The sequence below is a fragment of the Vulpes lagopus genome, chromosome 8 (assembly GCF_018345385.1).
Source record: "Vulpes lagopus strain Blue_001 chromosome 8, ASM1834538v1, whole genome shotgun sequence".
Classification (NCBI taxonomy): Eukaryota; Metazoa; Chordata; class Mammalia; order Carnivora; family Canidae; genus Vulpes; species Vulpes lagopus.
The window spans coordinates 115,975,855-115,990,048 of NC_054831.1; the positions used below are offsets into that span (position 1 = coordinate 115,975,855).

The following is a 14,194-nucleotide window of genomic DNA, read 5'->3' on the forward strand; positions in this document are numbered from 1 at the left end:
TCACATTCCAAGGGGAATGGATCTACTCTATACAGGTGGGGAGAGGGAATTGGATCAGTTTTGAACTGTAGGATAGGGACACATGCAGCCTGACTTTTAAGCTCACATGCTTAACTAGAATATGATATATGATATGATATGATATGATATGATATGATATATTATTAATATTCTATTAGTCACAATATTATAAAATTCTGCCTTTTTTTTTTTAACCTAGAAAGGGCCCTGTGTCCTGTCCCCTGAACAGCAGAAGGCCAAGTAGCATCCCCTTAGAGAGGTGACACAATGTTGCTCTCTCCTACAACCTCTGGATGGAAGACGTACCTTGATCCCTCTAAAAGGAGGGATGAAGGTTGAAAGGTGGAGGAATAGGCTACCATTTCCTTAGCTCCAGGCAGGAAAACAGTAACTACCCATTGTTTTGGCTAAGTTTATAATGGCTTTGTGGAGAGGCAATGTTGTGTAGTGCTTAAGAGAATGATGGGACCCTGGAGTCAGCAAGCAGTGGCTTTGAATTATTGTTCCACCACTTATCAACTGTAAGATTTTGGTCAAGTACTTCTCTGTATCATGATGTTCTTGTCTATGAAATAGGGTCATTAAACTACTCTTCTGTACATTTCGCTGATTTGTTTTAAGAATTCTATGAGGTAATGTATGACTTTATCATAAAAGCCACCTTTTAGGAAATTTTACTATTTGCTGGGGACATAGTACCTTGTTAATACTCTCTTAGCTTGAATTCTCCAAAAGCAGAGTCTGAGCTGAGAACTTGGTAGCTCATTTAGGAGGTGATCCCAAGAAGCAAGAGGCAAGATTTAGGGGAATTGAGGCAGGGAAGGACAACATAGTGTCATCAGTGTCACTGCTGTAGGAATGGGGACTGGATTCTACTAGGACCTCCTGAGAAAGTGTACAGTTTTCCACCCAAAGAATGGAGAATGCATTTATCCAGGGGTTCCTATACTCCATTTGTTAAGATTTGCCCCTGGAGGCATCAGCCCTCTACAATTCTGGGCTGCACTTAGGCTCCTGAGAAGGCACTAAAACAGGTAGTGAAAAGCAGCATAGCTCACATTTGAGATGGGATACTCAGCCTTAGCTAGCATGACACTGTCCTCTATAGCTGAGATCCGAGGTCTGTATGACAAGAGTCTGTGACTCAGGGCATCCGGACAGCATCTGCTACAAATATAAAACTCTTACAGTGTCCAGAATATACTAATCACTTAATAATCAGTAGATATTACTCCAGGTCTCTGATTTTATTCTGTCTTAGATGGTTAATTTCTCAAGGGCAAAACCAAGGTCTTTTCCTCCTCCATTTCCTCTTCTTTCTTTTCTTCCTTCCTTCTCCTTGGCTGTTTACTCTTTCTCCTCCTCCTCCTCCTCTTTTTACTTCTTTGTTCTCCTTTTCCTTCTGCACCTCTCTGTTTCTTCTTTTTACTCCTCCCTTTCACCTTCCTCATCCTCCTTTTTTTAATCTGTTAGCTAATATGTATGTAGCCATAGCACTTTAAATGTTTTAATTCATTTTATCCTTCTGATCTGCAGAACCATGAGTTTGCCTCCATCACGTGCCTGATTAGGTAGCCTCCCTGCCCCTCCACCATGGTGGCATGACTTGCTCTGCACCTTCCCCATCCTTCTGAGAGCACAAGATATGGACCCTACTCCTCTGATACTCAGCTTCTGGGTCTTTATTTCCTCATGACAAATGGGTCAGGTGTCCTCTTTCACATGGGATGGTCATGAGACTTGAACATTGGTTAATGTTCAACACTGGCTCACTAAAAGAATTCCCTGGTTAGTAACATTTATCAGTTCTTATGGTGTGACCATGCCTAACATAGCGGATTTCAAGCCAATGTGATGTCACTAGCTGCCAAATTGAAAAGAGATGAGCATTAGCACCCTGTTATGAGGTATTTCTACCATATAGATACAATAGATTTACAAAATCTAAAGATCATAGATACTAGCAAAATCTAGTAAAATAATTAAGAAGTGATGAGTTTCAAGTACTTATTACCTTTGTCCTTAAGATAATTTATTTAAAATTATGAAATTTTTGTTAAAGATTTTATTTATTTATTCATGAGAGACACAAAAAGAGAGAGGCAGAGACATAGGCAGAGGGAGAAGCAGGCTCCATGCAGGAAGCCTGATGTGAGACTCCATCCCAGGACTCCAGGATCACGCCCTGAGCCGAAGGCAGACGCTTGACCGCTGAGCCACCCAGGCATCCCTAAAATTATGAAATTTTAAATATCGGCTGTGTTTAGCAACTAACTTGCAAAACTCCTGAAAATCTTACAATCAGCTCTCACAAGCTGATTGGTGCTGGTCCCAGCACACACCACTGCTCAAAGGGCTAATGGGTGGGAATCATGGCTTCTAAGTGTGGCTGTGATTATTAAGAGCTCAAGCCAGGGACTCAAGGCATTGACCACTATGCCCTGGAACATGGAGTATCTCATTTGTCTTAGGCTGGCATCCAACCCTGTGGATGATGCAGGGCTACTCTCCTTTGCTACGTTTTCCTGGCTCACACCAGTGATGGTTAGGGGCTACAAGCACACACTGACTGTGGACACCCTGCCTCCGCTGTCACCATATGACTCATCGGACGCCAATGCCAAAAGGTACCAGGATTCACTTGGGTCACCTCAGGAGAGGAGCCTACCCTATACGGGGCCCATGAGCCCTTTGAGTTCTCCCCCTCCCCAGGTGTGGAAATGGATACTTCTAGGTCCTTGGGGGCCCTCTTTGGTGGCTACTGGGTTGGGCTGACTGAACTTGTTGTCCCAATCTCTGGGGAGGTGAGGTATGGGGAGAGTTGGTGTGGAAAAAGGACTGCTTGTGAGCTACAGCCTGAAGCTGAGGACCATGCTGGCTGGGCTGTCGCTAGTTTGTAGGAGTACTACATCAGGACAAAGGTGGCCAGAATTTCACTTTGCACTGTGCTGACCAGACCCACCTGGGCTGCTGCTACATGCAGCTCCACACATCGTATTTTTACTTCAAAAATCATTCTTGGGCTTTTATATTGCAAAATATGTTTAGGCTGAAGCAAATTAAGACACCAATATTTGATAATTTTGACTTGCAAAAAATGTAAATTGCATCGGTTCAACCTAATTCGTATTCATTCTAAAAATGTTAAAGCAACAGACATTTTAAGCCCTACGAGTATCTCTACCATACTCCTGCTTTGCTCCCCAGAGGTCAGCATTGTTAAAAGTTGATGTTGATCTGTCCAGAATTTTTTCTACTCTGATTAAGCACACCCTGTGGTACCATCTTCTGCAGATCAGTACCTCTTATTGTTCCTCTCACTTGCACATCACGTTTTTTTTTCTTTAAACAAAGTGAAGCATACTACAGAATCAATCATTTTGCTATTTTCAGTAAGCATTTATAAAGACTTTTTTCCACATCAGCATAAGGATAAAGACATTAACTTCATTCTTTCTACAAGCTGCTTTGACCTTTGAGGTTGGGATGAGTCATAATGTCTTAAACAATGGGGAACTTTTCTAAGTCTTCTCTGCACTTATTTCTTCTGGGAGTCTTCTTATCTTTGGCCACATGGGGTAAAGTGCAAGGCACAGTCTGGAGTATGTGGTTATAGGGCTGAGAGTTTTAATCATGGTCTTGCAATTGTTTCCATAACTGTGGTTCCCCTCACCCATGTACTTCAGATATCTCATTCAGTAGTAATTCCCCAGATCATAGTCTGGAGAAAGTTGCCAGTGAGATCAGACAGAAGGGGCAGCATTTTCCTTCTACATCTCTGGTCCAAACTTCTCTTTCTGTTTTTAATGTTTCCTTCCATCTACCCAACATCAACTTGGATCTGCTTCTCTTCCGTGCTATGCTTATTCCTAGGTGAGCTTATCCACTGCAAAGACTCAACATCAAACACAACCTTAATAATATGCGACTTCATATCTAAAGCTATATATATACTCTTATCCTCTTCTTGACAAACTCCATTCACATGGTTGGTTGAGCCAGAAAATTGGGGTTTGTTGTCCTGTTGTCTCTGTCCATCCCCCTCAAATGCACTTCCCTTAAATCCAGTGTCAAACCTCTGCCACTTCTGCCCTGGATGTCAACAGTCTCCTCCTGTGGTCCCCATGCTTTTGCCTTTGTTGCCCTATAATCCACCATTTTCACAGCAATCTGAATGTTCTTTTAGATATGTAAAATGATCTTATCATTTTGGCTTTAAAACCTGCAATGGCTTATTTTGCTCAGGAAAATAAACTTAAACTCCTTCCTGAGAACTCTGAGGTCCCATGGGATTTGTTTGGCTCTGCCCCTCCTCCCAGTGTCATGTCAACTCTTTCTTCCTTTACCACACTTCTGTCACACTGGCCTTCTTTCAGATCTTTGAAATGGACAAACTCTTTACTGCCCTGGGGAAGATTACTCTTGTAATTTTTCTGTTGCCTCTCTCTCTCTCCCTCTCTTTTTAATCAGAACTGGTATTGTGCCAGAGATGGGCAGTAGGAGCAGGAAATGAAGTGCCCAAGTATCAGGTACCAGCTTATGCTCGTGCCAAGGCTTTGTCCTTCTGCTCCTCCCATACCCCACCTGCTCTGGAAAATAAGAAAAGAGAATCAGTGGTGCTTGTGTGGAGGCACCACTGCTAGGGATGAGGGTTGTGTTGAGAACACTTGAGAGGTTTGTTCATCAAAGTAACTTCAAATAGCAAGTGGAAATGAAATCCCTTTCCTTCTTCCTGTTCTTTCATCACAGATTTCGAATCCTTTGGGATGAAGAGGTAGAAAGTGTGGGCCCTGAGAAAGCCTCTCTGGGCCGAGTGGTCTGGAAATTCCAGAGGACACGTGTTTTGATGGATATTGTGGCCAACATCCTGTGCATTATCATGGCAGCCATAGGGCCGGTGAGTGGGGGTGGCCCTTTTTCTGCCTTGTCAAATAGGTCCCCAGATTGGCAAAGAATGCCATTAGTTACTTTCTCTATGAGCTGCTGGGTTTAGTACATTGTCATTATCTTTGAGCTCCTTGGGGGCAAATTTTCATAAAGCTAATCCTTGACAAGCACAGCAGCAGCCACTGAAATTAATTAAAAAGTTTGCCTCATAAAGTCAACTTGCTGACATTATCTGAGGCTTCCTATACCAACCTCAACCTCCAATGGCTCTTTCCTCTCTCCATTGTGCTATTTTACAGACAGTTCTCATTCACCAAATCCTGCAACAGACGGAGAGCGTTTCTAGGAATGTCTGGGTTGGCACTGGCCTGTGCATGGCCCTTTTTGCTACTGAGTTTACCAAAGTGCTCTTCTGGGCCCTTGCCTGGGCCATAAATTACCGCACAGCAATCCGATTGAAGGTGGCTGTCTCCACCCTGGTTTTCGAAAACCTGGTGTCCTTCAAGACACTAGCACACATCTCTATTGGTGAGGTAAGCTGGCCCAGAGTTTAATTTTAGAAAATTAAATCCTAAGTTTTCTGAAATTGAGTGAGATATGCTTCCTGAATAATGCATATGCCTTTTATTTGTCCAATGTCCTACCCATTATATCCCAACATTCTGCTAAATGAGATGATGGAGACTCAAAACATTGGAGGAGTTCAGTGAAAGGAGGGCTCCATTCAAGCTGGGGAATTTGGAAAGGCTTCCCTGTTTCAACTGAGACAGGACATGGGGATAACCTCATTCAATCCCTTTGATTGTCAAAAAGGACACTGAGGCAGTATGGAACACACCACAGGCACAAAAAAATGAGTGAGCAATTGGTCCAATGTTTCTGCCTGTGTAGAGTTTGGAGTCCTAAAGCTATAGTAAAGACTACGTCTGCTGGACTTCAGGATCTATCTTTCTTCCTTTCTTTCTCTCTTTCTCTCTCTCTTTCTCTTTCTTTCTTTCTTTCTTTCTTTCTTTCTTTCTTTCTTCCTTTCTTTCTTCCTTCCTTCCTTCCTTCCTTCCTTCCTTCCTTCCCTCTGAGAGAGGGGGAGAGAGAGAGAGAGAGAGGGTGGGGGAGAGAAGTAGAGGGAGAGAATCTCAAGCAGGTTCAATGCCCAGTACAGAGCCCATTTTGAGGCTCTATCTCACAGTCCCAAGATCATGACCTGAACCAAAAACGAGAGTCAGAAGCTAACTGAGCCACCCAGGTGCCCCGAATTTATATCTTCTTAAGCCCTTGAGCCTTAGCAATAAGATTCTCATCATTTACACAAAAGATTTCCCTAGTCAAGGGAACTCCAGGTGGTATAAGGTAAGGGAGAAGCCTTGCCTCTTTCTTATAGTTGCTCTTTCATTATGTCCAAAGCATCCCGTATCACTGAAGATGAACTTGGTTGCATAGAATAAGAAAATCCAAAATAACAGTAGATTAAGCAAGATTAGTTTGTTCCACTCTTTGTAAAAGGAGTCTGGAAGATAGTAACTCAGGGCTGGTATGAACACTTCTGGATCTTCGTACCTTTCTTTGTCACTATGCCAGCACATGGCTCTCATAATGGCTCAGGATGGATGCTGGAGGTCCCGCCATGCCGGTCATGTTTCAGATAGCTGGTAAGATGAAGGAGAGAAGAATAAGGTATATGTCCTCTAAATTGACTTGGCTCCCTATAAGAATGCATTCTCAAACTCCCATTTGACACTTTTGGCTTTTATCTCATTGCCCTTGACACAGTCACATGGCCATACTCTTTCCACAAACGAGGCTGAAAAATGTAATTTTTAAGCTGGGCACATTGCTGCTCTGAAAAAAGCAAGAAGAAGAGATAGATAAAGAGTAGGCAGCTAGCCATCTCTCCAGAATGCTCTTAGATGGTAATATTTATTACTCTTTTTGCCAAGATTTCTTCATTGGGACTCTCAGTCCTAAAAGACGGGCCTCTCCAAAATTAGATCAGCATGAGAGTCACTCATCATGTTGGTCCCCTGATGATACCCCTCCCCCTTAAGGCAGTTTTTTTCTCTTCTCTCCTCAGACCCCTCAACCATTCTGAAAGCCTTCAGTTGAGGAGATGTTTGCATGAAGCTTCCAAAGCCTGAACCCATGTGCTTTCTTTCCAGGTGCTCAATACATTGTCAAGTGACAGTTATTCCTTGTTTGAAGCTGCCTTGTTTTGTCCCTTGCCAGCCACCATCCCTATCTTAATGACTGTTTGTGCAGTATATGCCTTTTTCATTCTGGGGCCCACAGCCCTCATCGGGATATCTGTGTACATCATATTCATCCCCATCCAGGTAATGGCAGGCCTTTGCAATTGTAACTGCTGTACGCTTGCATTTTGCACACATGTTCTCACTGAATTGGATAGAAGGCTTCCTTTCCAGGGCAGGGACTTGAAGCCTGTGCCCCCACTTTGTGCTCACAAATGTACTTTTTTTTGTTGTTGGCACAGTGTATTATTTTTTAAGAACTTGAATTTGAATGCCCTAGGGGAGGGGTACATGCTTTTCAGTTTGTCAAAGTCCCCAACAATCTCTTTGCATCCTAGCAATTCATGTATTTATATCACCTGTCTGATCATCAGTGGTGTCCCCTCGTCCACATTAGCTGCCACAACTCAAGAGAAAGATGGCAAGAATCTCAGGCCAGCTTCCCTTAGAACTTTCCCTGGCACTTATACTCTGATCCCTGAATTTTTAGGCCAACTGCAACTCAGCAATTCTCTCTGAACATTGTTTATACCTTGATTTCAGATGTTTATGGCTAAGCTCAATTCAGCTTTCCGAAGATCAGCAATTTCAGTGACAGACAAGCGAGTTCAGACAATGAATGAATTTCTGACCTGCATCAAGCTGATTAAAATGTATGCCTGGGAGAAATCTTTTACCAATACCATTCAAGGTAGGATGTGCAGGTGCTTGAAGAACTACTTACCCTGTAGAATGTGCTCTTCTAAGGGGTTGTTAAGGTTCCTGGGGCCAGGCATTGCAGAAAGGGGGCTGTGGGGGTTCCCTGAGCTGCTTTGCAGGCTTTTCAAAGGATTACAGAGATTTTAATAGACCCAGGCATCTGTTCTGATGAATCCAAGTGCTCACTCACCAGGTGAGCGACATATGGTTTAGCTTTTATGAAGGCATGTGGATGTTGGTACTGACCAGTTACCTTTTACCAAAAAAGAAAAAAATCACTAAAAAATTATGAGAAGAAGAGCTGTCTTAAGCTATTTCCTTGACTTAGAAGATGTCTACACATATATATGCACACACTCACATATATATCTCCTTGCCTGCAGCAACCTCATCATGATTGGATGACCCCTTGATTTGACATTCCTTGCACAGATATGAGGACACATATATAGCTTTTTAAAAAAGATATTAAAACCATTACAATCAAATATAAATGCAAATCTAATTGCAGGAACATTTACATAATTGCTGACATAGACTCAGGTGGTTGGCTGGTTAATGATCTGAACCACTGTTACAATTGATTCTCTGGATCTACAATTACACTTTTAGACCAGCGTGTAATTGGGCCTGAAGCTGTGTATCCATGTTTTAAGGAGTGGCTTTACAAAACTTGCTTCTGAGCTTGCCAAAGGAAGTGCTGCAGGTTAGGAAACTGGCAGCCCAATGGAACCTTCCTTGAAGAACCAGAAACACTTCCTCACACATTGAACTCTAGTACAATGATTTGATTAAATTTGATTCCATTTGACTTAGTTCAATTTAATTCAACTCAATTTAACTGAAGTCAGTTTATTTTTTTTTTTATTATTTTTTTTTAGAGAAACTCTTTTTTTTTTTTAATTTTTTTTTTAATTTTTTATTTATTTATGATAGTCACAGAGAGAGAGAGAGAGAGAGAGACAGGCGGAGGGAGAAGCAGGCTCCATGCACCAGGAGCCTGATGTGGGATTTGACCCCGGGTCTCCAGGATCGCGCCCTGGGCCAAAGGCAGGCGCCAAACCGCTGCGCCACCCAGGGATCCCCTGAAGTCAGTTTAATTCAATAAATATTTATCAACTTCCTTGACCATGTGATCAAGGTCATGGGATCTATAAAAAGGTCATGGGATCTATAAAAAAAATGGTTAGAAAAAGGGTGTCTGCTTTCAAGATGAAGCGAGGATGAGCTAATTAAGCTCAACAATAGCTATAAGTTTGTTGGCTCCATGTCTAGAATATATCTGGAATCTACTTCTCTTCATTCCACTGCCACCCTAGTGTAAGCCAATATTCTCTCCTTTCTGGACTGTGGAAAGAACTTCCAAATTCAATACTTGCTTTCTTCCTTCCTCCTAAAATCCATTATGTACTCAGAAACCAGTGTGACCTTTTAAAAATGTCAATCAGATCCTGTCCTTCCCTGCTAAGAAATCTTTAGTGGTTTCTTATCACACTTAGATTATTCCAATTTAGGACTTTTGATTTAAATCCAAATTCCTTTATGTGGCCTATTAGATCCAACATGATCTGACACCTGATGACCTCTCTAATCTCATCACATCTTGTCCTACCCTTGATAACTTGCTTGAGCCATGCAAACCTGCTATCTTTTTTTTTAGAACAATATCCATGCTCATTCATACCTCAGGATCTTTGCAGTTGCTGTTTCCTCTGCCTGAAATGCTCTTGTGCTAGATGTTCATGGCAACCTTGTGACTCCTTTTAATGTCACTAACTCAAGGTGGCCTTCTTGACTACAGTTCTAAGCAGGTCCATTCCCGACCAGTTCCTTTCAACCACTTCACCCTGTTTATTTCTTTCATATCATCCAACAAATTTATAATGATAGAATTTGTCTATCTCCTCTATGGAAAGAGAGCTGAGAGTCTGTTTACTCCTATGTTATCCAACACCAAGCACAGCACGAGGCCAATATAAACATCAGGTTAAAATTTGTTGAATGAGTAAACACATGAATTAACTGTAGGGTGAAATGGGGAAAATGGTACAAAGGAGAAGCTCCAGGGAGGTGAGAGGGTGAGCACATCGCATTGGAGAGATCAAGAAGAGCTTCATGGCAGAAGCGGCATTTTAGAAAGGCTTTGAATGATAGCAAGGGTTCAGATACAGACAGCACTGGGGAGGACTCCCAGCAGAAGCAAAGGCCTAGAGGTGAATATTCGAGGGTGTGCTTGGGGAAGAGGAGGTGTGTGGTATCGTAGAGGCAAAGGGCATATGGACAGCAGAACTTTGCACCTCAGTAGAACTGGGTTCCAATTCTGAATGACCACTTAAAAGGCAAGTTACTTAATCTGCTGTGACTTTCCTGTCCTGCCAGAGGGCATAATGATAGTTCCTCCCTTGTCACACAGTGAGGAGAGTGATCAAATGAAGGCATTGTGCAGTGCTCAGCAGAGCACTCAGTAAGAATGGCGATGGCCCCATGTTGTCAGTATGAAAAACATTTTTGCAGAAAAGGCTGGAATTGGAGTTAGGAACTTTAAACACCAGGAGAAGGAGGCTTGAGTTTGACTTGTAAGCAGTGTAGAGGCATGGACCCCATCTGGACTTACAAAAGGGAGAAATAGGGGATCCCTGGGTGGCTCAGCGGTTTAGTGCCTGCCTTTGGCCCAGGGCGCGATCCTGGAGTCCCGGGATTGAGTCCCACGTCGGGCTCCCGGCATGGAGCCTGCTTCTCCCTCTGCCTGTGTCTCTGCCTCTCTCTCCTCTCTCTGTGACTATCATGAATAAATAAATAATCTTAAAAAAAAAAAAAAAAAAAAACAAAGCAACAACAACAAAAAAGGGAGAAATACTCTTGGGCTCTTGTAGCTATACCTAGAACACAAGAGAGGAGCCCAAATGCGACAGTCTTCAGGCTTGGCACATGTGTTTTGTTTGGTCTTTACAGTATTTAAAAGCTTCTTTCAATTAGTCCCCAACACTTACAAGTAGAAAGACATCCCACAAAATTCCAGATCCCAGACTTTGGGACAGTTGAAGGTGTAGGGACCCTGAGCAGCCCTGCACTGAGAGGTAGCTTCCCCTTGCACTGAGGCATGTGGTCTCCATTTTGCTACACCCCACACTCTCCCTCTGGTCTTAATCTCTTCCCACTCCCTTCATTTACATTACTTGCCAACTCCTGTACACATCCAAGTATATGACTCTTAACACAGAGAATCAGGATTGGAAGAGGCCTCAGAAACCATCCAGTATGGCAGCTGACATGCACTAAGCTCCCAGTTTGTGTGCAGGGCTCTCCATACTTCGTCTCATTTAAACTTCATATCAGGAATCCTTAATACTTTTTTGCAGGAGGATCAGGTATGGATAAATACATTTCTTGGTGCTGCAAAATAAATCCATTATGGACTGTTTTCTATTTACAGATATAAGGAAGAGGGAAAGGAAATTACTGGAAAAAGCTGGATTTTTCCAAAGTGGAAACTCGGCCCTGGCTCCCATTGCATCTACCATAGCCATTGTATTGACATTCACCTGCCACATACTCCTGAGACGCAGGCTCACTGCCTCAGTGGTAAGAATCATCTCTAGAACTGGCCTCCTTCACACTCCAACACGTCACACTCCCTGCCGGCAAAGGCCCGGCACTGGCATCAGAATACCCAATCACAGAAGGGCCAGTATTTGACCTTGACTTTTAAAAACAAGTGCTTGGGCTGACAAGGAGCTCAGGAGAGTCTAACGTGACTCTTAACCAGTCTTATGTCAGTGCAGGGGTAGTGGTTAATGGTGAAACACAATTTGATATTTAGAAAACAAAACTGAAATCAGATGAGCACTTGGCTATTTTATTCACAATTATATATACGTATTATAAGAAGGGAAGTTTGTGGAAATTCTCTGGATGAGAGACTCAGTGTGGTTAGGGTAAGAATCCCTCTTGTTTAAATCCTGACTCTGGTATTTTACTATGACAGAGGGCAATTCATTGAACCTCTCTTGCTTGGTTTTATTATCTGTAAATGGGGTTATAATAGTCCCTGTGGTTGTGAGGACTGAAGGAGTCCTTTTATGTAAGGCATGTGGAACAGTGCCTGGTACGTTGTAAATGCTGTGTAAGTGTTTGTTGTTCTTATTAGCCCGATGCTCACCCAGGCCAGGCGATTTTGGGTTTGAAAGCCTCAGAGGGAGAATTAGAATGAAGGTGAGATGCTCAGGTTTTTTATAAGAGGGCCTGTGCACTCAAAGGTAAAGAAACTCTGGGCTAGATGGGAAACAGCCCCTGGCTGAAATAAATAAACAGCTGAGATATTAAACCCAGTGTCTGAAGGGTAAGTGAATGGAGGAAAGTCAATAAAAGCAAGAAAAAAAAGAGAGAGAGAGAGAATGAAATAAGCAAGTGTGCTCACAGAGCAGTAGTTGCACCAAAAATCTCGATCTTGAGAGGAAGGGAGGATGTGTGAGAAATCAGGATGCTTTTGCTGGGGCATCTGTTGTGGGGCTGTCAGTCCTGTTACTGCCCTTTGTTTCTTTGTGATGTGCTTTTATTTTCCTGGGTTCTTCACGCGCAGTTTAGTCACTCTGAGGGCTTGAATTCAGCAATGAACCCAAGCCAGAATGAATGGCAATGACATACCAAAGCCTCAACAGAATGCTTCTCAATTACTGTGACTGTGTTCTATGATCCCAAACAACAAAAAATTCTTTCCCCAGCAATACACCAAGCAAATTTTATACCAAACTGGGTACACATAATTAATATTTTCTAAAGTGATGATTTAGAAGAAAAGTAGACAGGAACAAATTCCCCTGAATGCAAGGCATATATTTTTTCAGATTCAGAATCCCTTGCCTTCTCTGTCAAGGCCACATCAGTAGGTCAGTCCTCAGACGCTGGCTCACATCAGGCAGCCTGAATGCTCTGTCAACCAAGGCCTGTGTTTTCTGAGTCAAGAATAGTATTTTGGGCTTGGGGGAGTTGAGTTCTCTTTGGGAATGGATTTGGGACCAGATGTGATGAAGGGAACATTCTCCATTGTCCCCTTTTGGAACTAATGAGGATTAGTTGAAGCCCAGGGCTTCATCCATGGGACCCATTCAACAGCAGGATCACTCTGGATTTGTTGATGGAAGTTGTGTTATTAATTTCTTAAATGGGTGGTTAGAGAGAATATGCTAATTACAAGTTGGACAGATGAGAAGATGAAATCTGAGAGATGAAATTAGGTACCCCTGGGGCACCAATAGAGTGAGAAAACTCATCTTTATTGAAGCTGTATGATGTTAAACACCTACCAGGCAGGCCTCAGTGAGAAAAGCCTCAGTATGGAGGGGAGGTGATTTTTTTGGGAATGGCAGTTGGAGGTTTTCAAATCTGTCTCAGGCATGTGGTGAGGTAAGGTATGGAGGCCAGACCTTGGGGGTAGGAGAGCCAGAAGTCACTCTCCCAACAGCAGCATGGGCCAAGCAGGTCCTTCCAGGAAATTTTTACTTTCATCCTGGGACTGAATATGGTATGAAAAAGGATACTCCAGATCTGAAGGGTCAGAGGCCTCTGAAGCAACTGGGAGAAGGGGATAATTTAGGACAATCCATGGAGTTTTGAGTGAATGGTCTAGGCCAAGCAAGGATGTGGATTGGAGACTTTCAAACATATTCAATTAGAGGTCTTCCTTGGAAATTATCCTCTCTGTACTGACAGAGACAAGGTGATAAATCTCCCACCATTTTGATGAAAATCCAAAGCAAAATAGATTAAGATCTTGCCATCCCTAATTTGCCAGCCCATGATTTGTGAGCCATGAAATGGAAAAAAAAAATGTTCCTGTAAGAGTTCCAACTGTGCCACAATTTCTCATCGCAGCAAATATAATTCCCATGGATGTAATGGTTCAGAGCCAAGGCAACATCTCACCCTAAACCCTATACCTCTCTTTTGTTCTTCAGGCATTTAGTGTGATTGCCATGTTTAATGTAATGAAGTTTTCAATTGCAATCTTGCCTTTCTCAGTCAAAGCAATGGCTGAAGCCAATGTCTCTCTGAGGAGAATGCAGGTATAACTAACACCGGGTGAGTAGGGAAGAGAGAGATCTCATTTTGGGGTGGGAAAATCCTCAGATCTGTGGAAGCTGTGTCAACCCTTGGGAGGGCAGGGTCAGTTGTTTGAAGAACATTGGGAGAAGGCCCTGCATTCAGAGTTGGATCAACAAATGTGCATCAAGGAAGGTACAAGCAAGGCTTTATAAGATGGTTTGCCCTTTTAGTAAAAATTAAATAAGATCTCCATACATGGAGATGATATTCTTGACCCTATTTTCCCAAGCTATAAATCTTAA

The 14,194-nt window shown here is 42.7% G+C and overlaps 1 protein-coding gene and 1 long non-coding RNA gene across 5 annotated transcripts in view; one reads left to right on the forward strand and one right to left on the reverse strand.

Moving 5' to 3' along the window:
• ABCC12 (ATP binding cassette subfamily C member 12) overlaps positions 1-14,194 on the forward strand; it is a 65,279-nt gene that overhangs the window by 917 nt on the left and 50,168 nt on the right. For 2 of the 4 annotated variants that reach the window (XM_041767346.1, XM_041767343.1), the window contains exons 2-8: positions 2,493-2,648; positions 4,771-4,918; positions 5,208-5,441; positions 7,062-7,235; positions 7,695-7,842; positions 11,284-11,432; positions 13,805-13,912. In XM_041767346.1, coding sequence (XP_041623280.1) covers positions 2,493-2,648; positions 4,771-4,918; positions 5,208-5,441; positions 7,062-7,235; positions 7,695-7,842; positions 11,284-11,432; positions 13,805-13,912 — 1,117 coding nt within the window. Of the gene's footprint in view, positions 1-2,492; positions 2,649-4,770; positions 4,923-5,207; positions 5,442-7,061; positions 7,236-7,694; positions 7,843-11,283; positions 11,433-13,804; positions 13,913-14,194 lie in introns of all 4 variants that reach the window. The other 2 variants (XM_041767344.1, XM_041767347.1) reach the window with 2 other exon arrangements.
• LOC121497602 lies at positions 2,194-9,688 on the reverse strand. Its single transcript, XR_005989518.1, has 3 exons — positions 9,535-9,688; positions 6,463-6,551; positions 2,194-2,251 (listed from the first exon to the last, which is right to left on the reverse strand). It is a non-coding gene; the product is annotated as an uncharacterized LOC121497602 (long non-coding RNA).